Genomic DNA, 24,394 nt, shown 5'->3' on the forward strand with positions numbered 1-24,394 from the left:
GGACCATGAGGTATATACTAATATAATTTGTTTTTATTAAACCTCCAAATATTGTGCTTGGTCATTAAAATTTTTATTTTAATAAAATAAAATAAAATAAAATAAAATAAAATAAAATAAAATAAAATAAAATAAAATACGGGACCATGAGGTATATACTAATATAATTTGTTTTTATTAAACCTCAAAATATTGTGCTTGGTCATTAAAATTTTTATTTTATATACTTTCTAATAAAATTGTAAGCTCCATGAATGCTAGACTCATGGCTGGCTGTTTTCATACCTTAGCACAGTAGCATAATTTTCACTCAGTAGATACCCTTGAATCAATATCAATAAAGTATACATAAAATGATTTGTTCTAGGAACAAAATAATTCTCTATCATACAGGTCAAGTTGAGCAGGCACTAACCACTCATCTTATAAGACCATAATGTGTAGGGTATGTACCAGTCAGGAAATTAGCACTTGGAACTAAAGCCACCTACAAACTGCTGAAGTCTCTTGGTCTCAGTTCACTTCATTCAGCCCTGCCAGGTAGCACATCCATCCCTAAACATTCTGTTCATGCTGCCCTGCTAGCTGTGAAGCCTTCGCTGATGAGGCTGTCTTAATCCTCCCTGACTTTTCCTTACACACGTTAACTTTGCTTTTTGTTCTCTTTTTGATGTATGATACCTTTTTTTTCCATATCTGCTCAAATGCTGGACTTGGCAGCAAATACTTAAGTTGTTTTCCCTAAAGAGACAAATGCACTGTATTTTCATTAAAATGTCTACCAAACACCCCATCTGAATAACCATAGGTTGCCTGTCAGTCATTTCCTCAAATATAAATGATGTTCCATGAGAAAAGCAGTGAGTTCAGTTTGCACCTCAATGAGAGCGTCTTAAGACAACATGACACCTCAGTGTGCAGCAGTAGTGCTTTATGCGTACTGCCCATTTTGTCACACGGAATGTGAAAAGGACATGCGTCCAGGGGTTGAAACTTAATAAGATTGATATTTACTGTTGTTTAATCTAGAACTTCCTTCTATTAACTTCATGTGCATGCAGCGAAGAATACAGTGGCTTCTCAGCAATTTTGATACTACTACCCTGCTTTGTGCTAAAGGGTCTGCAGATTTACCCACCACTGTTTTTGCTGACCACCAGTACAAATATCAGCACTCTGAAAAAGGCAGATAGTGTCTGTCAGTTTGGGGGAAATTGTTCTGACACCATGGATGCCCTGAAAAGATCTCTGAGATCCCCAAGGGTGAATGAGTCACTCTGTGAAAACCACCACTACAAAATTATGGAGAATTTCTGAGGCCCTTAATGCTATTCCTGAGGCACTACAACATCTAAAGTATTTCCCAAGTCATCAGAGTTTATATTAGCTAATGTTTGTTGGAAATGTATGATGTGGCCATCTATTACCCAGAATAGTTTATTTAAAGGGGAACTTACTTACCATTTAGAGCAGTCAGAATATTCTTTTGCCCCACTAGACATTAATGGAAAAGAATGTTAGACACAGGGGAAAACTGTGCCTCAGAAGTGGAAGAGATAAGAAGTAATGTGCTACATTAAGTCAGCTGACTATAAGTCATGTTTGTACAATCATTCATATGCAGGTAGGTGGATCTCTGTGTATTAACCCTAACTGCCAAGTAGAGTAGAAAAGCCATACAGAACTCTCTCTCCTTCCACATGAGCAGAGCCAGGAAGAGCATGGACATTCACAGCCAAGTGCTGCCAACCCTTCCCACAGAAACTTGAAACTTAATGTTACTTAAAAGTCACAGTAGTATATCCTTAAGTTTGAGCTATGGTTTTCTTTTTCTTTTTCTAGTTGATGTTACTTTTTATTGTGTAGGATAGGTGCAGAACGTGCGCACCAGGGATGGTGCATCTAGAAAGCAATTAAAAGAAAGAAACAAGTTAGAGCCACTTAGCTGTTCAGATGATGCTCAAGAAGCCTTCTCTATTTGTCTTCTGGGACCAGCAGACTGAGAAGACCACTAAGTTGAAGGAGTATAAGTGAGAGGCAGTTAGTGTGGCCCAGCCTGTCACATATCCTCTGTGCACCTGGCAGCTGGACTTTACCATGTAGGTCTTGCCCAACCAAGGGGCAGTGTATATCTGGAAAGAGCAGTGTGCTTTCTTTGTCAGGTATGGCTGGACACGGAAGGGACAGCTTGCCAAGTTAGGCTGGGACTTCGCAAACAATTTCCACATCTAAGAAGTAGTTAAGCCCAGCCACAGCCTGCTTGCAGGCATATACAACCTGCTACAACCTGCTTGCAGGCATATACCACCCGCATGGCACAGCTGTGGGAGGGGTTGTTGCTTGCTTTGTTGTACTAGCTCAGGGCAAAGTTGAACGCCTGCTGTATGCCCTCATTGACGTTTGCCTCTACTAGGCCACTGGGCAGGAGAGGCTTGCTGGAGCTTGTGAGGGCTGATGAGGCCAGGGCCAGGGCCTGGGCCAAGACCAGGCCCAGCAGAAGCAGCAGGGTGCACTGGAACCCCACTATGGTTGACTCGGTGGGAACTCAAGTGAGAGAGGATAGAAAAAAGGCAAGGGGCAGGATCCAAGAACCACTTGATTTTCTTTTAATAATCTGTAACTGGCTATCGAGAAGTTATATTTTGATTATTAAACTAAGCAATTCTTCCAACATTAAATCACCAGGTGTTTATGAAATGGCAATTATATGCTTAGCTTTCAAAATAAAATTCAAAGATAGAGTAATGTGAATTGGAGGGTTTTTTTGCAAACAAAAAATAAGATGCAACCTTAAGACCCTTCAGCAGATAGCCCTCAGAGGGAGGAGCAGGACAGCAGTGATGGCAGGTGGAGAGGAATCTGGGGTACTGGGTGTTGGTTATACAGCTGTTTGCTTTGCTTTTAAACATTGAGCTATTTATCTTAGGCTTGTGTCCTTTTCTGTATGTTATATTTCAAAGTTAAAAGATCTGTATATAAAAACGTGCCTAATACAAACATGAAGACTTTGACACCTGTCCCCTTTGGTGTCCTGGGAAGAAAGCCCATTTGGGAACTGAATGCACTGGCTGCCTAGCTCTGCTTATCAGCTAAACAATGCCTAAATTGTGAGAGATAAAGTTGTTTACATAATCAACTCAAGAAGCTAGTAATACTGGGCTGTAGATGGGGTAAAGGAAAAAACATTTTTCCAGAAACTATATTAATGACTGCTCTTTGTTACCCAATGATCCAAGGCTTACCCACTGCAGAGTTCAACAGGACTCACAGAGGGTCTCTCTCAACATTTTATCTTCAACCTCATTTTAAAACCTGGAGAAAAGAGGTCTGTCAGAGTAAAGTTTACTCCAGTTCACAACAGAACTGTTTCTTCACTAATCATAATCAGGTATGGTCTGTGGTTTAAGTATGGGGTAATTTTTAGCGCTGCTGTAGAAGTTCTTGATTTGTTTCAATGTGAATTTGCATATTTAATACCTGGAAATGGTTTTTTCCTTTGTCCAAGACACATGCACGCACACACAGTACATGATGAAACATTATTTTGTGATTATGTTTATAGCTAAAAAACTTAATAGTGTCATACTGTGCCATGTATGACTTAAAAATTAAAAACTTGCTCTTCTTTGCATAAATATTTTTAAATTTGTAAAGTATACATGTCTTACTCTTAAATTTACTGTATTCTACATGGTGGTTTATAAAATCATGGTAAAATTATAGATCAAAGTATTATGCAAATGTAATAAGAGAAAATCTGTGGTCCTTCACTTGATCTTAGCCAATAAGCCAAGAGTGATGAAAAATCTGTGATTCTTTTTCTTGCATAGAAATAACCTGACCGTGATGGATGCTCTGATGGTCCAAGGACAAGGAACAACTGAGAGCTTGAGGGTGGCAGGCAAGCTTCCGGGCCCAGGGAGTTCCTTACGCTTTAAAATCACAGAACCATTATTAAAAGATTGTACAGATAGTGAGTATCGCTAACTGGTCCACAGGAATAAACTTCAGCATTTGCTTTCAGCTGTAATTAATTCCAAAAACAAGAAGAGCATTTCTGTCTGTGCACGTGTGTGTATCACTGATGAATACTTCAGAGTTTTAAGGAAACACACTGACTTGCTTTCAGGGCTGTTTGATTTGGATCTTAAAATATTTAAAGTGCCACCCTGTCTGGTAATAATAGCTGAGTGGATTGAATGCCAGCCTGTGAACCCAAGGGTCACTGGTTCAATTCCCAGTCAAAGCACATGCCTGGGTTCTCGGCCAGGTCCCCAGTAGGGGGTGCACGAGAGGGCATCACACATTAATGTTTCTCTCCCTCCCTTCCCCTCTCTAAAAATAAACCTATAAAAAAAAAGATACCAGTATTCATTTCATGCCTTAGATGACTTATTCTAAGTGTAAAAGATAAAGCAAAGTCAAACTTTTGGCATCTAAAAGGACATACAAAGTGGAGTACTTCCTGCCGATACCTGGGTAAAGCTGAATTCTTTGGCATGAGGAATTACTTCATAATCTCCAGATGCATTCATATGGAAACATTTATCATTTGGACCTGGGGCACGTGGTTGCAAGATTTATATTCACTCTGCATTTTTTTCCATTAGGTTTGAAACTGAGAGAACCAAATTTCACATTGAAAAGAACATTTAAAGTAGAAAATACAGGACAACTTCAAATTCACATAGAAACCATTGAAGTCAGTGGGTACTCCTGTGAGGGATATGGCTTCAAAGTTGTTAATTGTCAAGGGTTTGCACTAAGCGCCAATGCCTCTAAAGACATAATTATATTGTAAGTATTTTCTGATGAAGTATAATGAATCACTAGCTTCCCATTAACTTTTCATACTAGAGTTATTGAAACTGCAAAATGTTCTCATATTTAACCCAAAAAAGGTTTTTATCCACAAATGTATTTACTTTTTTTTTTCCACTTAGTCTGGTTATTTTTTTATATCTTTGTTTTCAAAATTGTGAAACTTCTTCTGTCCCCAGAGTGGATCAGATAACCTTAGAAACCAGTTTCAGAATTATTTTCAGGGTTGTGTTAAAGCAGAAGGTATTGGTGACTGTAAGTTCATAGTCTCAGCAACAAAGGAAACACATCACATGTGCAGTTTTTCCATGTTGTACCATGTAAGAATATGTAGTATTTTTGTCAAAACAGTTTTGATTCCTGTATAAATGATAGTTACCGCATATTTTAACTAATTGATAACTTGTTATATTGTAAAATTTATGTAAGAAAATGTAACCTTATCCCCTTAATTGAATGACAGTGTCATGATCTTGAGTGGACATTGACTTAACAAGTTACTACAGTTAGTACTCCGTTGAAGGAACAGTGAGGAATAACACACCTTTTTCCTTGTGTGCACATCATCTAGTTGGGGAACGTACAGTTAACAAACATAAAAATACAATAATTGGGAAGAAAGCAGTACTACGGCAGACAAAGGAAAGATCACTGGAACTTAGATGGGTTTTTTTTAAAGGCATTATTGGGAATATATCCTGGGAAAACAGTGTGGATTTAGAGAAAGGAGAAGGGAAGGGAAGGAAGCTCAGAGACCACTTTCTGAATTAATTATTGCAGGGAGCAGACTGTTGTATTCTTTATGTTATTTTTCCAGTTACTTACAGAATATAGTTGTTTTGTTATTAACCTCATGGGAAACAACTTTCTCTATCTTAAAATGAAGAAGTTAAATAAAAGTTATCAAACAAATTCTGTTATGTTTCAAAGGCATATATGACTCTGATATTATGTTTAAATTGCTTGCAGTATATTTTTAAAATTTGATCTTAACTGCCATCATTATGTTTTAGGTTTACTCCTGATTTCACAGCTTCTAGGGTTATTCGTGAACTGAAGTTTATAACAACCAGTGGCTCTGAATTTATATTTGTATTGAATGCATCTCTTCCATACCATATGTTAGCAACCTGTGCAGAAGCCCTACCCAGACCCAACTGGGAGCTGGCTCTGTATATTATCATCTCAGGAATAATGAGGTACTTGTCTTCTTTTGAAGTTGGTATTTAGCATCACTTGACATTGTTCATCAAGTGCCCACTGTGTGACAGTCATGTTCTGAGTGCTGGGGAGCCTTCCACAAATAGACGGTCTGGCTTACGTATCTGCTCCACATCCAGTGGAAGCAGTCAAAACTGAGCCCTTTTTGGTGGTATATATGATAAAAGTTTGTCTGCCTTTGAAATTTGCTATATAAATTAAGTATATGTTAATTTCTTAAAAGGGAAATTCCTAATTCATCAGTATGTTTGTTTGTGTTTTGAGAATCAGATATATTCACCTCTAAATTAATTTACATAGTTACTCTGCACATACTTTAAGGAAATAGAGTTGACCTAGAGTTAAAACTAGAAGAAAAAAGTTAAAATCTGTTTCTTGATAAAAGGAAAAGTATCCTTCAGTGACTGTTCTGATACAAATAATTATTTCCCCTGTATGAGCCTTAGTGTAAATTGGCATTCTATAAAAATTTAAAACTTTCATAGACATCTTTGGTTTTTTTACATCATATTGTACTTTGCCAAGAAACCCTACCTTTAAATCCAATTTGGTTACTCCTGCACTGACACATGAATCCTGATTCTCCCTCTCCATCCCCACAGTGCCCTCTTTCTTTTGGTCATTGGAACAGCCTATTTAGAAGCTCAAGGAATTTGGGAGCCATTTCGAAGGCGACTATCCTTTGAGGCCTCAAACCCACCCTTTGATGTGGGAAGACCATTTGATCTCAGGAGAATCATTGGTATTTCATCTGAAGGAAAGTATGTTCACAGGCTGAAAATAGATTCTAGTATATATAGATTTGGTTGATGTAAATAAAAGAAAAATAGCTTTCTCTTTCATCTTTACTTGGGGTGAGGGGGAATCTTAGTTTTAATTACTTAATAATGCACTGTATGCAACTCTCAGTTACTAAGAACTTACAGCAAATAATCATGTTTTCATTATATTAGTGAGGGTTAAAATATTCTTAGACTGTGACTCAATTCCTAAATTTTCAAAAAGAATAGATCATACAGAGTTGTGAGAAGCATCCTCATTTCTTGTTTTTCCTTGGCATATTTATATTTGTGATGGCTTCACTGATGAAATAATTTTTTTATTTAAGATTTTGTAGGTGGCTACTTACTGATAGCACTTTGTCCTTTTTCAGCTTGAACACACTCAGCTGTGACTCCAGTCACAGTCGGGGGTTCTGTGGCACAGGTGGCTCATCATCCCGACCTGGTACAGGGAGTCATAAACAGTGTGGGCCATCCATCCATTCACACAGCAGTCACAGCAGTAGAAACTCAGCTGACGTGGACAATGTCAGAGCCAAAAACAGCTCCAGTACCTCTAGCAGGACTTCTGCACAGTCTGCTAGCAAAGCAGGTCCCTTGGTCCTCGACTCAAATACTGTGGCCCAGGGTCACACAGCAGGCAGGAAGTCCAAAGGTACAAAACAGAGCCAGCACAGCAACCAGCATCATGTCCACCTGACACTGGAGCAGCAGTCTCCTCCTCCACCCCCATCACCACCAGTGCCTCAGCACCAGGAGCCACAGCCCGGAAGGCTGTCACCCACCCCCCTTGCACACCCTTCCCACTCAGAACATGCCAACAGCACAAGGCACAGCTCAGAAGACTCCGACATCACCAGTCTCATAGAAGCCATGGACAAAGATTTCGACCACCATGATGCCCCAGCCCTAGACGTGTTTACAGAGCAGCCACCATCACCACTGTCAAAAAACAAAGGTAAGCTTCTGTTCTCACTGTGGAACAGCATGCTGCATGAGGGGAAAGCCAATGCGTGTCTCAGCCACTGTTGTGGTCAGAGTTGTGATGTACAGTGATTCAGTAGGCGTTCTTCTGGGTCATATTTAGCTTCAGCATTGGACTTCAGCTTCTCCATGTCAAAATGCAAAAGAGGTAGCCATTTGTCATAAAAGATGCTTGTGTTTTTTAGATTACTGACCAAATTCAGAAATTTATTAGACATCTGTTTTTCTTCCAACTGCCTGTGACTATTGTGTAATTGTGCTAGATTGAGCTTTTGTCTAATTGGTAAAATAATTTTTAACACAGTAGTAAAGTGGAGATAATTTTAACTCAAAAAGTAGTATTTTTGTACAAGTATTTTTGTACTTTAGAGCATGGGTTGGCAAACTACAGCTGGTGAGCCAAATCACCACCTATTTACAAAAATCACCTCCTATTTTTTTAAATAAAGTTTTATTGGCACACAGCAACATCCATTTGTTTATATACTATCTGTGGCCACTTTTGTGCTGCAACAACAGGGTTGAGTAGCTGCTAGAGACTGTAGGGTTCACAAACCTAAAAATACTTACTGTCTAGCCCTTTAAAGAAAAAGTTTGCTGACCCCTGCTTTGGAGTTCTGCATAGTCTATTAGTTATCTTTTCCTTGGTAAAAAATGACTCACAATTTCTATGGGTCATGCTTCAGGGTGTAGCTCAGTTGGGTTCTCTGGCTCTCAAAGGACTGCACTCAAAGTGCTGGGTAGGGCTGAGGATGGATCTGCTTCCTAGCTCACTGAGGTGGTGGTTGATGGCAGGATTCATTTCTTCATGACCTATTGAACTGATGGTTGCAAGTTCCTTGCTGGATGTGGTGCCTGTCATGGGTCCTCTTTATAAAGCAGCTCAAAACAGTTGACTTTTCCAGAGTGAGAATGGAAGAAGGCAAGAGAGAAAACAAGCTGGTAGGACAGAAGTCAGTCTCTTATGACCTACTCCTGGAAGTGACATCCCATCTATTCTGCAATAGTCTGGTCATTAGCAATGTGGTCCTGCCCACAGTTCAGGAGAGAGAATTCCATAAGAACACAAATACGAGGAGGTGAGGTCACTGGGAGCCATCTTAAAAGTCTGCATATCACACATACATACGCAGGTAGGCTAATGGGTGACTTCCAGAATCAAATGTGGAAAGGAATAAATGGCCTAGCTGTATTTCCATTTAATCCTTTACATCCTGAACATTTTTGCATCTTCTTTTCTGTTCTGTATCAGCCATCCCAATGCGTGTTACTCCAGGCCTATTTAAGTACTTGGAATTGATGTTCCAAGGAGGTTTACCTTTGGTTTACACAAGGAGCGGAGAACTCTACAGCCATATGACCAAAAAACCCTGACATCCCCAGAGTTTGGGAGTTTTCTGTAGAGAATTTCTTGTTACAGTGATATGAAGATGATTATATGGAGTCCTCTTAGAACTACATGCATTTGGGACATCAGAATTACAATAGAACAGCAGAACAACCAGCATTCAAAACCACCTGAAATCTAGGTGAACAGAAGTCCTGCAACTATGGATATAAAGAAGGAACCACATCAAGACTTCTAGGAAGGGCAGAGACATGGAACGGGCTAGTCCCACACTTGTGTGTGGCAGATAAAAATCAGGAGGGATATTTTGTTTGCAGAGAACCCGCCTGAGGAACAAGGGATCCCAGCTCCACTTTAGGCCCGCCAGCCCAGGGTTCCAGTGCCTGGAAGAGGAGCCCGCATAAATTATGGATGTAAAAACTAGTAGGAATTGTGGTTGAGTGAGACAGAGGGCTTCAGGGAGTCTCAGGCAGTTCCTTTTAAAGGGTCTATGCATGGACTTATTCAGACTCACTCCCTCTGAGTTCTAGCACTAAGGCAGCAGGGATGTACAGGAAGGAACTAAATTGTATGGCATACAGGCGAGAGCTGGAGAGACACCTTTCTCCTAGACTGAAATGCTGGCAGAGGCCATCGTTCCTTTTCTGAGCCCTCCCCTCCCAAAGCCAATGGGCTGGCATCATATCTGAGTCTCCAGCAATCTGGCTCATATTATTAGCCTTGCCTGGTGATTCCCTGAGATCCCACCCCACCCAACGAGTGCTTATTCAACCTGTGTCCCTTCTGTCCTGATTCATGCTTCATACTTTCCTAAAATCTCACAAACAAGCAGCATCTGGCTTCAGCATGCCCCAAACTCTCACTGTGTAGCCTTAGATCTAGAACTAGTCCAGCTGGCCTTGGTTCACTACTTGGCCTCTCCTGGGCACTTCCAAGCCCCACACAATTAGCAGCCATCTGCAGATAGTTTTGTTACTCATGCCAGGCCACAGCTGACCTTGGCCTGCATCTCCCAGGAGGCCCCAGAGCCAGTACACCTGGTGGACAACTTCAGACCATATTGAAGCACCACCCAACCACCTCTACAAGTCACATATTCAAGAGGTAGATTTACTGGGACTCTGCACAGCTGATCCTCCATGGTGGTCCGAGCTAGTCCTTGAAGTCAGTCAGCCTGGGGGTAATTCCCTCCAATTGAATGTTCGTTGCCAACAGCAACCAAGGCTCAACTACCACAGGAAGGTATATACAGCCCATATGGAGATTGTACCTGGAATGCCCAGTAGAGGTGAATGGGGAGGCTGTGCCACTGTATCCTACAGGACACCTACTACAATCGGCCAAGTCTAGGAAACGTAGCAGCTCTACCTAATACATAGAAACAAACACAGGGAGGCATCAAAAATGAGGAGACAAACAGATACCAAGTAAAAGCACAAGAAAAAGAAATAAATATAATGGAGGCCAGCAAACTAACAATTACAGAGTTCAAAACCATGGTTATAAGGATGCTAAAGGAATTTAGTGAGAACTTCAGTAGCATAAAAAAGGACGTGGAAACCATAAGAAAAGAACCAGTCAAGGATACACTAACTGGAATAACATATAATTTACACAGAGTCAATAGTAGAGATGAAGCCAAGAATCAAATCAATGATTTAGAATATAAGGAAACAAAAAACACCCAATTAGAACAGCAAAAAAAGAGAAAGAAAAAAGAATTTTAAAAATAAGGATAATGTAAGGAACATTTGCATCATGGAAATTCCAAAAGGAGAAGAGAGAAAACAAAATTAAAACCCATTTGAAAAAAATAATGACAGAAAATTGGTGAAGGAAATAGGCATACAAGTACAAGAAGCTTAAAAGAGTCCAAAATAGGATGAACCCAAAGAGGCCCACAGCAAGACATCATACTTAAAATGCCAAAGATTAAAGACAAAGAGAATCTTAAAAGCAGCAAGGGGAAAGCAGTTAGTTACTTACAAGGTAGCTCCCATAAGACCGACAGCTGATTTCTCAAAAGAAACTTTGCAGGCCAGAAGGGAATGGCAAGAAATATTCAAAGTGATGTAAAGCAAGGATCTACAACCAAGAGTATGCTACCCAGCAAGGCTATTACTTAAAATCAAAGGCCAGAGCCCTGGCTAGTGTGGCTCAGTGGACTGAACACCTGCAAACTGAAAGGTCTCCAGTTCAGTTCCCAGTCAGGGCACATGGCTAGGTTGAGAGCCATGTCCCCAGTTGGGGGCATGCGAAATGCAAGGAATCACACATCAGTGTTTCTCTCCCTCTCTTTTTCCCTCCTTTCCCCTTCTCTCTAAAAATAAATAAATCTTTTAAAAAATCAGATCAAATCAAAGATAGATAAAAAGCTTCCCAGACAAGAAAAAACTAAAGGAGTTCATCACCACCAAACAAATATTGCAAGAAATGTTAAAGGGTCTTTAAGAAGGAGGAGGGAGAAAAAGATAAAAAATATGACTAATAAAATGGCAATAAATACATATATATCAACAATTGAACCTAAAATTTAAAAAAAAAACAAATGAAACAAAAAATCTGTAATCCATTTGGTTTAATGTTGTGAGTGGTGTGAGATAGAGGTCCAGTTTCATTCTTGTGGATATCTTTTTCCCAGCACTGTTTATTAAAGAGACTATCCTTGATTGAGTAAAAAAATAGTATGTACATGTGGATTTATAAAATAGTAACATATCTTCAGTATATTAGTTTCTTCCACAGAAATCTTTTTTGTTATCATTAATAGAATGTATGTATTTTAGTGTACTTTTATAGTAATATTCTTAGAGTTTTTTGGTTACATCAGGTTACCTAATATGTTTTTCCCATATCAAGGGAATGAATAGAATAAATGGATATAACCTGTTCTTACCACAAAGAAAGAGTTTGGTTGTCAGATTGAATCCTTTGTTGCCTGTGTCTGAGATAGTCCCTTAGCATCAAAAGGATAGGTCAATTTTTATTTTCAAGGTCATTCATCTAGAAAATAAATTTTAAAATGAAAGACTATGTTTTAATTTTCACAGTGGTCCTAGAGCTGACCTACTAAAAGATACTTAAAGATGGAGTATGGGTATCACATTATTAGTAATTCCATGAGGACACAGTATAATAGTCTGCACATGAGTGGTCACTCTGCCTGCTATCCTTCCCACTGCTGTTATTTCAAAAGAACGAGAGTCAGGTCTTTTTTTTTTTAACAGTGTTTTTATTGATGTATAATGTACATACAGTAAACCAGTCTTTTAAATGAACTTTGACAGGTGGGCATTGATCTGAGAGTTGTAGAATAGTGGTATGTCATAAAAGCTTTCTAATCCCTCTAAGCAGGGGTGTCCGACTTGTAGCCGGCAGGCCGTATGCAACCCAGGATGGCCATAAATGTGGCCCAACACAAAATCGTAAATTTACTTAAAACATTATGAGATTTTTTTTTGTTATTATATGTCACAATGAATTTAATGTGTGGCCCAAGACAACTCTTCTTCTAGTGTGGCACAGAGATGCCAAAAAGTTTGACATCCCTGTGAGTCTAAAGCTTACTCCAACCCCTGCAAATAGTCATCATGTTTACATTAAATATGAACCTTCTCTTTTCACAAGGACTCTGTTCTTCCTCCCACACCCTCAATATCTCAAAGAAAAAAAAAAAGCCTTGTAAACAGTTCATGTCATTTTTAGCTTTGGGAAACTGTTCAGAGTGACCTCTTCAAATGAATGTGATCTCCCTGGATCTCACCCTTTTGGGGTTGAGTGGCTTGCAGGCCATCCAGCCATTTCTCTAGTCTTTCTTCCAGTCACTGTTGCTCGTGGAAGGTGGCACCCAGAAGGGCCATCTGTTCATTGCTGGCCCAAGCAGGGCCTTGTACAGCTGGATAGTTTGTAGATTCTGTACTTCTGTGGTTTTTCCCCCTCTAACACATAAGCCTTAGGGATTGTTGGACTGAGAGTTACAGAGAAAGCTCTGAATCTGGTGCTGTCAGTTCTTAATATCTACACTCATTGAAGCAGTGGTGGCATTTTGTGGCCATCGCCATTTCTCTATCCAGGGCAGGTGAAACATTGTGGCTTGGGATCCTGAGGTCAGGGTCTGCCCTCAGGCAGGCCTAGATTAAATCCTGTGTGGTATCCTACTGACTGTGTGACTTTGGGGAAAATTACTTCTCCAAGCCTCCATCTGTTATCTTTAAAGTGGATAAGATAGCTCCTATTTAACGTTGTAGGGTACAGCTACTGTTACGATTATTATTAGGGCAGGAAATGGCACCTGCTGAGTTGAAGGTGGATGTGGAACTTCCCAGCAGAAATGTCCAATTAGAGCTTGGTCTTGAGGATGATAAATTGGACACGCAGGGGGCTGAAAACCGTTCCAAGAGCAAGGCTGGCAAAAGGTGGCCAACAGAGAGCATGTCAGAAAGCAGGTAGAGGTGTGGGCTGCATATCCCAGCAAGGCCAGGAAAAAGAAAGGTAGACCAAAGCTCTACAGAGGAGATGACAGCTAAGACATGATTCTGACCTCAACAAGAATAGTTCTGTGAAGTGATAAGACTAGAAAGCAAGTTACATAACTTAGAGAGTACCTCTCACATCCGACTGTTTCCAGCAGCCACTTAGTATATGTGTACATGTTGGTAGGCAAGTGAGTGAAGTAGGGTGGGGAGGGTTTACTCTGTAGCTTCAATGGTCTTTAATTTTTAACAAGAAAAGGGAAGCCATATATTGTATGGTAGTGTTTTTAATGAAGAAAAAAAGGGAACATGATACTTGAAAATACCTATGAGCCAAAGACAAAAAGCCAGTGAAGCTGAGAGTAGTGGTGTTGGTCAGCACTTGCAAATGCCACTGACACAACTCTGCATGCCTCATACACCACTGTGATTGGCGTTGCTGTGACGCTGTGTCTTCAGTTTCAGAAAGCTACATCAGGCAGATGTGGGGGCCAAGCCCAGCCTGACTTACCTAAGCTGTGCCACTTCCTTCAAAAAGAAGAGAAGCAAATGAGGTAGTTGGTGAAAACTAAATGCCCGAGGAGGTAGGGTGCAGTGAAGCCCAGTTCAATAGATGATAAAAGACACTTAGTCCATCAGTATGTGAATGCAGGTGAATTGGTAGAGGTGAGGAGACAGCACAGAGAGGTAGGGGAGCTTTTTATTTTGAACTAAAATAACAGCTGCTGAGACTAAGGTAGAGATGGTAAGATATTAAACCAGGGGTGTGCAACCCATAGCCCATGGCTGCATGCAGCCCAGGGTGACCAGGATGGCCCCAACACAAAATCATAAATTTACTTAAAACATTATGAAATTTATTTGTAATTACGTATCGTAATATCATATAAAATAAACACAATAAATAGCTCATGCTATTTATACACATGCATGACTTCAGTTCTACAACAGTGTGTAACTTCTAGTGTGTTATCTTCCAAGCGCAGACAGTAGAATTGATACCATCAGACATTACATGTGCTCATGGTTACGTAGCGAGGCAGCAATTGTCAATAATATTTCAATCTACCATTGCAATGTTAGGCATTTAATGTTATTTAGAAGTCAGGTAAGCATTCTTACTTGATTATTAAAGGTAATTCCACACCTCAGCAGCGCCTCACACATCACCTGCCACATTTTACAATCGGCCCTCCAACTTGCCCTGCATCAGCAGCAGAGGGGGCTGTGAAAAGGCCCAAACCTTGCTTTCTCTTTTCCTGTCAGTTAATTTTCATAATAAAAGAAAATAAAGTACACCTTGGCTCATGTGGCTTAGTGGATTGAGTGTTGACCTGCGAACCAAGGGTTGCTGGTTCAATTCTAAGTCAGGGTATATGCCTGGGTTGCAGGTCTGGCCTCCAGCTGGGGGTGTGCAAGAGGCAACCACACATTGGTGTTTCTGTCCGTCTCTTTCTCCCTCCCTTCTTTTCTCTCAAAAAATAAATAAATCTTTAAAAACAATAAAAGTAAATAAAGTCCTTTATATTATTTTTTAATCCCAGCATGGCTTCTACAACATCTCAAAAGAAAAATTACAGATGAAGGAAGATTGTTCAATGAAAAGTGGACAGGTGAACTACTTTTTTGTTGAGGTAAATAGTAAGGCACTCTGCTTAATTTGTAGGGAATTTGTACAAGTTTTCAAAGACTATAATTCAAAAGGGCATTATATGCAGAAACATGCTGCCAAATTCAGTGCATATGAAAGAATGTGTCATAAGGACAAAATAGAACTGATAAAAAGTCTGTCTTCTCAAAATTTTTTTCAAAAAGTTATAACTCAGGTGCATTCCATTGTAAAAAGTTATGTGGTAGCATATTTAATAGCAAAAAAAAAACCATTTACTGATGGTGAGTTTATTAAACAATGTATAGACAGCATGGCAGATACAATTTGCCCTGAAAAAGGGGGGGATATTTCCAAAATCAGTTTGTCTCACCAGACTGTAGCCAGGCAAATTGAAGAAACTGGAAAAATCTGTCAAAAAAAGTTTGGAGAGTAAAGCTGCTAATTTTAAATGTTATGCTTTGGCGATGGATGTAGCACTGATGCTACAGGTATGGCTCAACTTGCCAGTTTTATTAAAGTGACAAATACAATGTCACCGAAGAAAGAGCTTCTTCAGTGCCATTAAAAGACACAATTAAATCAAGAAATTTATACAATACAAAATATGTTAAAGCCATTTTCTTCGTCCATTGTCAACACATCTGGTACAGTTACTGATGGTGTCCTGGCGATGGCAGATGAAAGAGAAGGACTTGTAAAATTAATAAAAGACGATGCAGTTGCCACCCAAAACTCATGTTTGATGAAGTAATTGCAAAATACATCAAGAAAATGTATGCGCTAAAGCTTTAAAAATGGATAACATCATGCAAATCATCATCAAGACTATGAATTTCATGAGAGCCAAAGGATCTCGCCAATTCAAGGAATGACTTAAAAGTACTGATGCTGACTATGGTGACATTGTTTACTTTTTGGAAGTAAGTTGGCTAAGTCAAGGCCAGGTATTGAAAAGATTTTATGATTTGTTACATGTTATCAAGTCGTTTATGCTATCAAAAAAGAAACTTGTACCAGAACTTGACAATGAAAACTGACTTACAGATTTAGCATTTTTAGTGAATTTAACTGCCCCTTTAAATGAGTTAAATGTGTCTTCGAGGTGAAAACCTGCTTATCAATACCATGTTTCAAACCATATCGGCACTCCAAATGAAATGGAAATATGGCAAGCTCAAATTAAGGCAAACAGTTTTATGCATTTCGACACATTGGCTAACTAAGCACAGTCCTGTGAACAGTGAAAAACATGCAGCCTTGCTCTTCAATTTGATATAAGAATTTGAAAACAGATTTCAAGATTTCCAGGAAAATAATTAGTATTTTGCTATATCTGCGACTCCACTTTCAGTCGACATAAATATGTTACCTGCCAATATTCAAATGGAATGCATAGAGCTGTGATCTGACACTCAACTTAAATAAAACTTTGATTGTGTCTCTTTACTGGGCTTTCGTAGGTCCTGTCTTCCCATGGACAAATACCCCTTGCTTCACAGTCACACCTTATTCATGTCATTGCCATTTGGCAGCACCTCCATTTTCAAGCAACTATTTTCAAGAATGAAACACATTAAGAGTAAAATTAGAACCAAAATATCTGATGAACACCTGGAGAACTCACTGAGAATTGCAACTACTTCTATCAAACCAGTTATTGATGCACTAGTTTCTCAAATACAGTGTCAAACAACCCAGTAGTTTTATGTTGCCCTCTTTTACTTTTATAATAAAAAATATTTTAAAAGTCAGTGATGTTTTATTACTGAGATATGTTCATCTTCTATATTTGTGGTCACTAACTTGGGACCTGCTTGACGATTTTAAAAGATTGTTCAAAGGACTGCTACATAATTAGAGTTATTATGTGAGGACTTTTTTGCTTATCTGTGGTGGTAGATATCACAAAAATTATACACGGGCCTTTTTTTTGCTCATCAGTTTTTGTTAGTGTTTGTATTTAATGTGTGGCCCAAGACAACTCTTTTCCCTCCAGTGTGGCCCAGAGATGCCAAAATGTTGGACAACCCTGATATAAACAGAAAATAGAGAAAGTTTAGAATAGTCAAATTCTAAGTGGCTGAAATTTCTGTAGCTTGGGAGTCCACAGGACATGAGTGTTGGATTTGCAGAGCAGCCCCCTGGGCAACATTGGGCGCCTGGCTGAGGGTCACTGCAATACCACCTTGCGCTGTCATTTCTCTGTGTACTCAGCAGCCTGAGGGTGAATGGGTCTTTGGACTAAGACAGTGCTGGAGTTCTGTGGGACAGACAGCAAAACAACATGGGCGAGGATGTCGTGGGGAATTAGCAAGATCGGGGAAGACCAAACAGACAGGGAGATCATGGGTAAGTCAAGGGGTGGGAGATCCAACAGGTCAAGCTGCAGGGGTGGAGAAAGCGTCCAGTGGGTTTTAGGGCAGGAAGGAATTGCCCTCAAAGGGTGTGGAGAGAAATGCCTAAACAAGGACAGAAGCTATCCTTTCTGAAATTAAATTGTAAGTTTGCTTTGACTATCCAGGATATTTTATTTCTATAATAAACAAATCCAAAATCTAATTGAACGATTATATGAAAATCCTAAATAATTGAATTCTGTGTTTGCTCTGAAGTTTTGGTTGTGCAGTCTTCTTTCCTAGTCCTGTATACCTTTTTAATTCTCCTTAGTGCCACTAGTGGTGTCTAGACCCAAGAAAAACTATAACAACAGAATATGGGTTGTCTTGTAAACTCATTAATTCCTCCCCTAGAATAGAATTGTAGTTTTTTCACAAATACGAATTCTTCTCTCCCTTCTGCCAGGCTGAACAAGCATCTTCACTATCTCAGCACAGAGCTTAATAAGACAAAGTAATGTAGTGATTTCTATAAAATTTTGGAAACATTTTTTACCTTAGCTTAAAGAATTGCTGGAGAGATCTCCCCATATATATTTTTTGGTATTTTTCAGTTTTTGATGCTTATTTAGAACAATAGGGGAAAGTAAATTTACATATCCAGGACTGACCCCAGTAAATCATGTATTGGTCTTTATTATTTATTGGCCTCATTTCAGCCTTTTAAGCAGCTAAAAGATGAGAAGGAGCACAGATTCCCACTGGAATTAGTGATTTTCTAGAGCAGTTGGTCTCCAGCCTTTTTGGCACAGGGGAACAGTTTGGTGGAAGAATGTTTTTCCACAAACCAGACCGGGGCGGGGAGATGGTTTGGGGAACTTATAATTTATATTTTGCCTACTTTTAAAATGATTGGAGATAGTTAAATTATTACAGCACATATAAGACAGTGGATAAAGACAAGAAGCAGTTTTTGTTTCATTTGTTTCTTTCTAATTTTGGTGCTATATCAACAGGCCTAGAATAAAGTTAGTTGTTACCCTTAAGCATTAAATTGGCTGCAAATGTCCTGGCAGCTAAGCCCAAAGAAAAGCATGGTTACAGTTCTCGTTCAGGACAAGGGACCCCATGATAGAGCTCAGGTGGCAAAAGAAGCTTATGGTGGAGTCCAAATGAGTCTTCTTGCCTCGCCCCCCCCCCCCCCCCCCCCCCCCCCCCCCGCCCACAGGTCTAAAACTTCTGATCAGAACCTCTGTATTTGGGGATGGTAGGAGAGAACATGAGTAGAGAGTAGGGGCTTCAGAGAGCAGGGACCCCAGGTTTGCTTTTCCAGCTAACCATATGACTGGATGAGAATGGCCGTTTTGGTGGGGCAGGGCACACAGGGTCACCAGGACTCTTCTTACCCATTTGAATCAGGACATGAAGACAGTGCCAAGAGAGGTTGTCATTGGCTAACCACATGTCAAAAATTTTCCTAGCTGATTATGATAGGTATGTATTTAGTAGGCTTATCTTTTAATTTGCTATGGTAAATGGGCTTACACCCAAATATTGTTGGTGATTAGAATTTAACCTTTCAAATGACTTTTCTCTTTTTAATTTAGGCAAGCAAATTATATATTTCTAAACACATCAATAGCCTGGGATTTATAGTTACATTCATAGATAGAAAATAATTCTCAGTGTTAGCTGTGTTGAAAAGAAGCTTGGCCCTGGCTGGGTAGCTCAGTTGGTTAGAGCACTGCCCTGATACGCCGAGGTTACAGGTTTTCTGGCCAGGGCACATACAGGAATCAGCCAATGAATGCATCCATAAGTGGAACAACAAACCAATGTTTATCTCTCTCTCTCTCTCAAATCATTTTTTAAATAAATTTGTATATTCATAAATTATGGAAAGCAGCAAGTTTTCTGAAGCATGTCAGAAGCCATAAAAATAAAATAATGCGCACATCATTTGAACCAGTGAGCTCATATCTGGAAATTTAACATCTAGAAATAATCTTTTATATATTATGTTTTATAATAGTGAAAAGTGGAAACTGCCTGCATGTCTTAAGAACAGGGTATTTATGATTACGGTGTGTTAACTCAGTGCTGCATGTCATACCAAATCATTATGCCTAGAGTGTCTGTCCGTGATCATTGAATTTGATGGATCATTGTCTACTTCCATGAGCTGTCTTCCTGTTTCCTTACTGATGAAGTGGGGTCTAGCAGTTGGTCACTTATGAGGTGAACATTTGTAAATCTCCCATTTTTCTCAGACACGATGATAGAAAGGGAGATCCAGTCCTTTGCATGTTGAGAAAAAAGCTGCAATAGAACTTGGGAGGGTGGCTTCCAGGCCCAGTGGACCTATTCTTTGCATAAGAAAAAGGGTGTTTAGCTTTTTCAGAGTAAATAAAACTTGATGGTTCAAAAGAATTAACACACTTGACAAGGATTAGTATAGTTACTGTGAGTTCTTAGGAAGTCTGCTTCTAAATTTAAATGAGATATGTACTTTTTTTTAATTTGTTATTTTATTTTATTAAAGTGAACCCCCAGGGTGATTATAGAGGGAAAAGAGAAGTTTCAAGGGCAGGTGTCTAGGGAACACCAGCACCAAAAAAGCAGTAAAAACATTGAAAGAATCACTATGCCAGAAGAGGAGGAGGATGTTGGGGTAAATGGTGGAGAGGGGACATTTCACAGTGTCCAGTAGAATAGAGGAGCCTATAGAATAAGAAGTGCTAGAGGTCAGAGGTCATTGGCATTGATAATTAAAGGAGCCATTACTCACCTTTTCAAAATCATTAAGGAGCTGAGGCAGAAATCCAAATGCAGAAGATTGAGAAAGATAAGGATTTGGAAGTAAAAAGTATAAACTACTCTTTCATGAAATAGTTTGCACTCGTTTTCAACTTAACTCTAGTGGTTTATTATTTCTTTTCCTCCTTTATATATTCCTAGCTTTAAGATTTGAGTGCAGTAAGAAAAAATATATGTCATTTTTAGCCCTTTTCTGTTTATGAAGAAGGTTTCAGGTTTTACAAGTACATATTATTTCTCTTTTTTTCCTCACTCAAGGATATGTTTATTGATTTGTTTTTAGAAAGAGAAGTGGGTGGTGGGGGTAGAGAAAGAGAGAGAAACATTGATGTGAGAGAAATATCTATTAATTGCCCCCTGTACACACCCCAACCAGGGATCAAACCTGCAACCTTTGGTGTACAGGGTGACGCCCCAACCAACCGAACCAGCTGGCCAGGGCATTAATACAGATTGTTTCTACAGGTAGTGCCTCTCACCTGTGAACCTAACCATGATAAAATTATAAAATGGCAAGGGGACTTTAATTGTGTTGGGGATTGGTCTTGGTCATGTGGGAACGACTGAAGGACTAGCAGCGGCAGCTGTTGGACTGACAGAATCTGAGAAGTCTTGCCCCTCTGCCACAGCAGAGACGAGCTCTGGCTGGTCATGGTGCACTGGGGCTGTTCGAGTTAAATCAGCTGGCCAATCTTCTGCTAAGACAAAGTCTTCTCAGTTTTTTACTTCATATCCCAGTTAATGATTTCAAATCTATTACCTGCAGAATTGCTGTGAAAGTAAGTGACAAAATGACATTCCTGAAAGTCAGTCAGAGCCTTACTACTTTTTCTAGATCAGGCTCAGCCAACTTTTTCTACAAAGGGCCAGATGGTACGTATTTGAGGCTTCATGTGCCACCATCACATATTCTTTTTTTTTAACCACTTAAAAATACAAAAGTTCTTCTCTGCTCATAAGCCCTATAGATAGATCAGGCCACAGGTCACATTTGGCCAGTGGGCCGTAGTCTGCCAACCCTGTTATAGATGACAAAGTATGCATCTCTGGCACCTGTTAACAGTGGCCATAAAATAGGGTTTAAATACACTGTATTAAGTCACCATTGTAAAAAGATATATTTAGAAATAATGTGTACAGAATGAGTTAACCTGTGGCTTGTGGGGCTTCCGTAGCTTTCCTAGCCTGCTTGCCCTAGTGAGTTTGCAGCATAATCCAAGCTGCTGGAACTGGGATTTCTCTGCCGCTGTCTAGTCCAGCAAGAACATAAGCTGCATGAGGACAGGATTGTGCTGTTGGTACCCACCGCTGTATTCCCAGGACATGGGACAGGGCTTGAGAAATAGTGGGCACTCTCTTGTAGGTTATGGGTTGGTATTTGCCTTGGGAGCACTACATCTTTTTAAATAATGGGCTTTCTATAGTTGCATTGTACTTTCTATCCATGTGTAGTATCGTGTTTGTGTACCAGGCACTGTTCTGGGTTTCATGTAGTTCTTCATTACGACACCATGAGGGCTTGCCTCCCACAGCTTACAGATGAGAGGTCAAGATCATGCGGCGGTTAGGGAAGAGCCAGGATTTGGACCCAACCAGCATGGCTTTGCCTCCAGGGCTCTTAACACCCTTCATGTAACACACATGAACCGTTCAGCCTGTGTCACCATCAGACTTCCATCTCCAAATAGATTTGAAAGACCACTGGTTTTCACTTCTGTGACTCTTCCAAGCTATATTACTCTCCATGGTATAAAAAAGGTATTCTAAGGCATAACTGATTTGTCAAAACTACTGAGTTTGCCAAAATTCATTGAATTGGGCACTTAAAATAGATACACCTTATTGTGTACAAAAATTTATAATTTATTGTACAAAAATTATAACTCAGTTGATTTTTAAAACATTCTAATCAAAAAGTCAAACGTGGTTTGGAAGCTTTAATTAGAAATAATTAAATAATAGTTCTCTAAGGAATAAAGTAAAGAAAGAAAAGTTTTATTAATAAGAGTCCAGCTTCAAAAAAAGTTTTAATGGCTGTGATTTTTCTAAGCTATTTAAAAATCAGTTATTTTTCTTTGATTTTCATACCCAGGGAAAGGAAAACCTCTTCAGCGCAAGGTTAAAGCATCTAAGAAACAAGAGGAAAAGGAGAAGAAGGGAAAAGGAAAGCCCCCAGAAGAGGAGCTGAAAGACTCCTTGGCCGACGATGACAGCTCCTCCACCACCACAGAGACCTCCAACCCAGACACAGAACCTCTCCTCAAGGAGGTAAGAAGGGATTATACAATCAGGCTCTATCTCATTGTTTGGGTTTCGTAATGCATCCTGAACATTTTATATTTAATGTGAGCACATGTTCTGAGGATTAGTGCTCATTGTTCACAGACATGCTTAAACAGTCACAGCTCTGGGGACAAATATCTTCATTTTCCCCCAGGAAGAATATTGGGAAGCATGCTAACAAGGTAAAATAGTTAGAAATTGTAAACACTACTTAAAAGTTAGGGGCTCTCTGGGGTAGAAACTACTCTGGCTCATGAAATTTGTTTCAGATTTTAAGTATTAGAAGAGAATGAGAAGAAAATATACCTTTTAATTAGATTGAGCTTTTCCTGTAAGACCACTCCTGGCACAATCGGTTTCAGTAGCAGCTCACTCCCTACCCAGGCAGAGTAGTGATTGTCCTGGAGAGAAACATGACTCAGGGAAAGACTCCAGGCTTTAGCACTCACCCAGAACTGGGGACTTAGCGTAGCACCCATCAGCACAGCAAGAAAGCTGCCTTACTCCTCGGAGTCCTCAGTATCAAGACTGATATTGCAAAGCACCTGATACTAGTGAGGGTTAGGTTGTGGAGGGTAGGGTTACTGTTGGGATGTGTCTGAGAGTCTGAGTTATAAGCCATATTCGCAGGGAATATGGAAAGGGAAAGTGGAATTCTGTTTTGGCATTTTTATTTTTAGATAACTATATTTCAAATTGAAAATGATGCTTATAACCTTTAATATTGTAGATAAGAAGTTTCTTTTCAGTTTTAACCTGGTGGCCTAAGGAATCATTTCTTAAAGAAATCCAGTAGTGTCATCTACATATATGAATTTTTAAAATAAAAATTTATATGTAACTACTTCTCTTGCCAACTGCTTTCCCCTTTGTACCCTCCATATTTGTCATGGTGCCCCATGCACCTCAGTATAGTGGATAGCTAGTATCGGAATCCTATACTTTATGTCCTTCTAACACATGACTACAAATCTTAGACTGGGATCCGAGCAATTTCAGTGATAGGAATAAGCTTTTGGAAGGCATTTTCAGCACACGCTTTCTTTACTTCTTTCCTGCCTTTCCAGCTTTTTCTCTACCACTTCCCAGTGACCACCCCCATCTCCTGCATTCTGTGTGCATCCACTGGCATAATTTTTACCACTCTGTTGTTACTGTACTTCCAGTGTCTTTCTCCTTCCTTGTCTTTTGCATCCATATAGACATGGCTTGGAATTCGTGGCCTCCAAGCCTCTTACCTTCTCCCTGCTGTTCGGTTTTTATTGCCCCTCCTCAGCATTCTTCCAGAGGGTTCGTGTGCTCTTACTTCTTTGTGAATAACCTGTTTGCCAGGTGTGTGTAATTTCTTCCCCACTAGATTACACACTTGTGTGTCTATTCCAGCCCTGTTCTACCCATTTATTCAACAAGTCTGTACTGAGTACCTAAGAGCCCAGTTTTGTGCTGGAAGCTTAGGAAACAAGTGGACAAAAGACCAGTTTCTCATCCTCAAAGAGCTCACCATCTACAAAACTCTTGATGAGTCAAATGCTCAGAAAATACTTCTTTAATAACTCAGAATAAGTCTGAAAAGGTGTAGTAGCAGGAGGATGTTCTGGCCCTTTCTCTGGTTATTTACTCTTGACAGTTATATAGATTGATTGACATGATGTTTTTACCTGTTAAAATTAAGGTTCCCTTAATAACCACACTGTGAAGCTAGACACTGCTGGGTTGAC

At 39.6% G+C, this 24,394-nt stretch overlaps 1 protein-coding gene and 1 long non-coding RNA gene across 3 annotated transcripts in view; one reads left to right on the top strand and one right to left on the bottom strand.

The window, feature by feature from the left end:
• Positions 1-24,394, top strand: part of TMEM131 (transmembrane protein 131) — a 220,997-nt gene that overhangs the window by 170,151 nt on the left and 26,452 nt on the right. For both annotated transcript variants that reach the window (XM_036030067.1, XM_028517772.2), the window contains exons 26-32: positions 3,237-3,388; positions 3,831-3,973; positions 4,611-4,797; positions 5,835-6,020; positions 6,645-6,803; positions 7,196-7,782; positions 22,486-22,661. In XM_036030067.1, the coding sequence (XP_035885960.1) occupies positions 3,237-3,388; positions 3,831-3,973; positions 4,611-4,797; positions 5,835-6,020; positions 6,645-6,803; positions 7,196-7,782; positions 22,486-22,661 (1,590 nt within the window). The remainder of the gene's footprint in view (positions 1-3,236; positions 3,389-3,830; positions 3,974-4,610; positions 4,798-5,834; positions 6,021-6,644; positions 6,804-7,195; positions 7,783-22,485; positions 22,662-24,394) is intronic.
• LOC118501469 lies at positions 2,116-2,419 on the bottom strand. Its single transcript, XR_004904098.1, has 2 exons — positions 2,288-2,419; positions 2,116-2,256 (listed from the first exon to the last, which is right to left on the bottom strand). It is a non-coding gene; the product is annotated as an uncharacterized LOC118501469 (long non-coding RNA).

The sequence above is a fragment of the Phyllostomus discolor genome, chromosome 6 (genome assembly GCF_004126475.2).
Source record: "Phyllostomus discolor isolate MPI-MPIP mPhyDis1 chromosome 6, mPhyDis1.pri.v3, whole genome shotgun sequence".
Lineage (NCBI taxonomy): Eukaryota > Metazoa > Chordata > Mammalia > Chiroptera > Phyllostomidae > Phyllostomus > Phyllostomus discolor.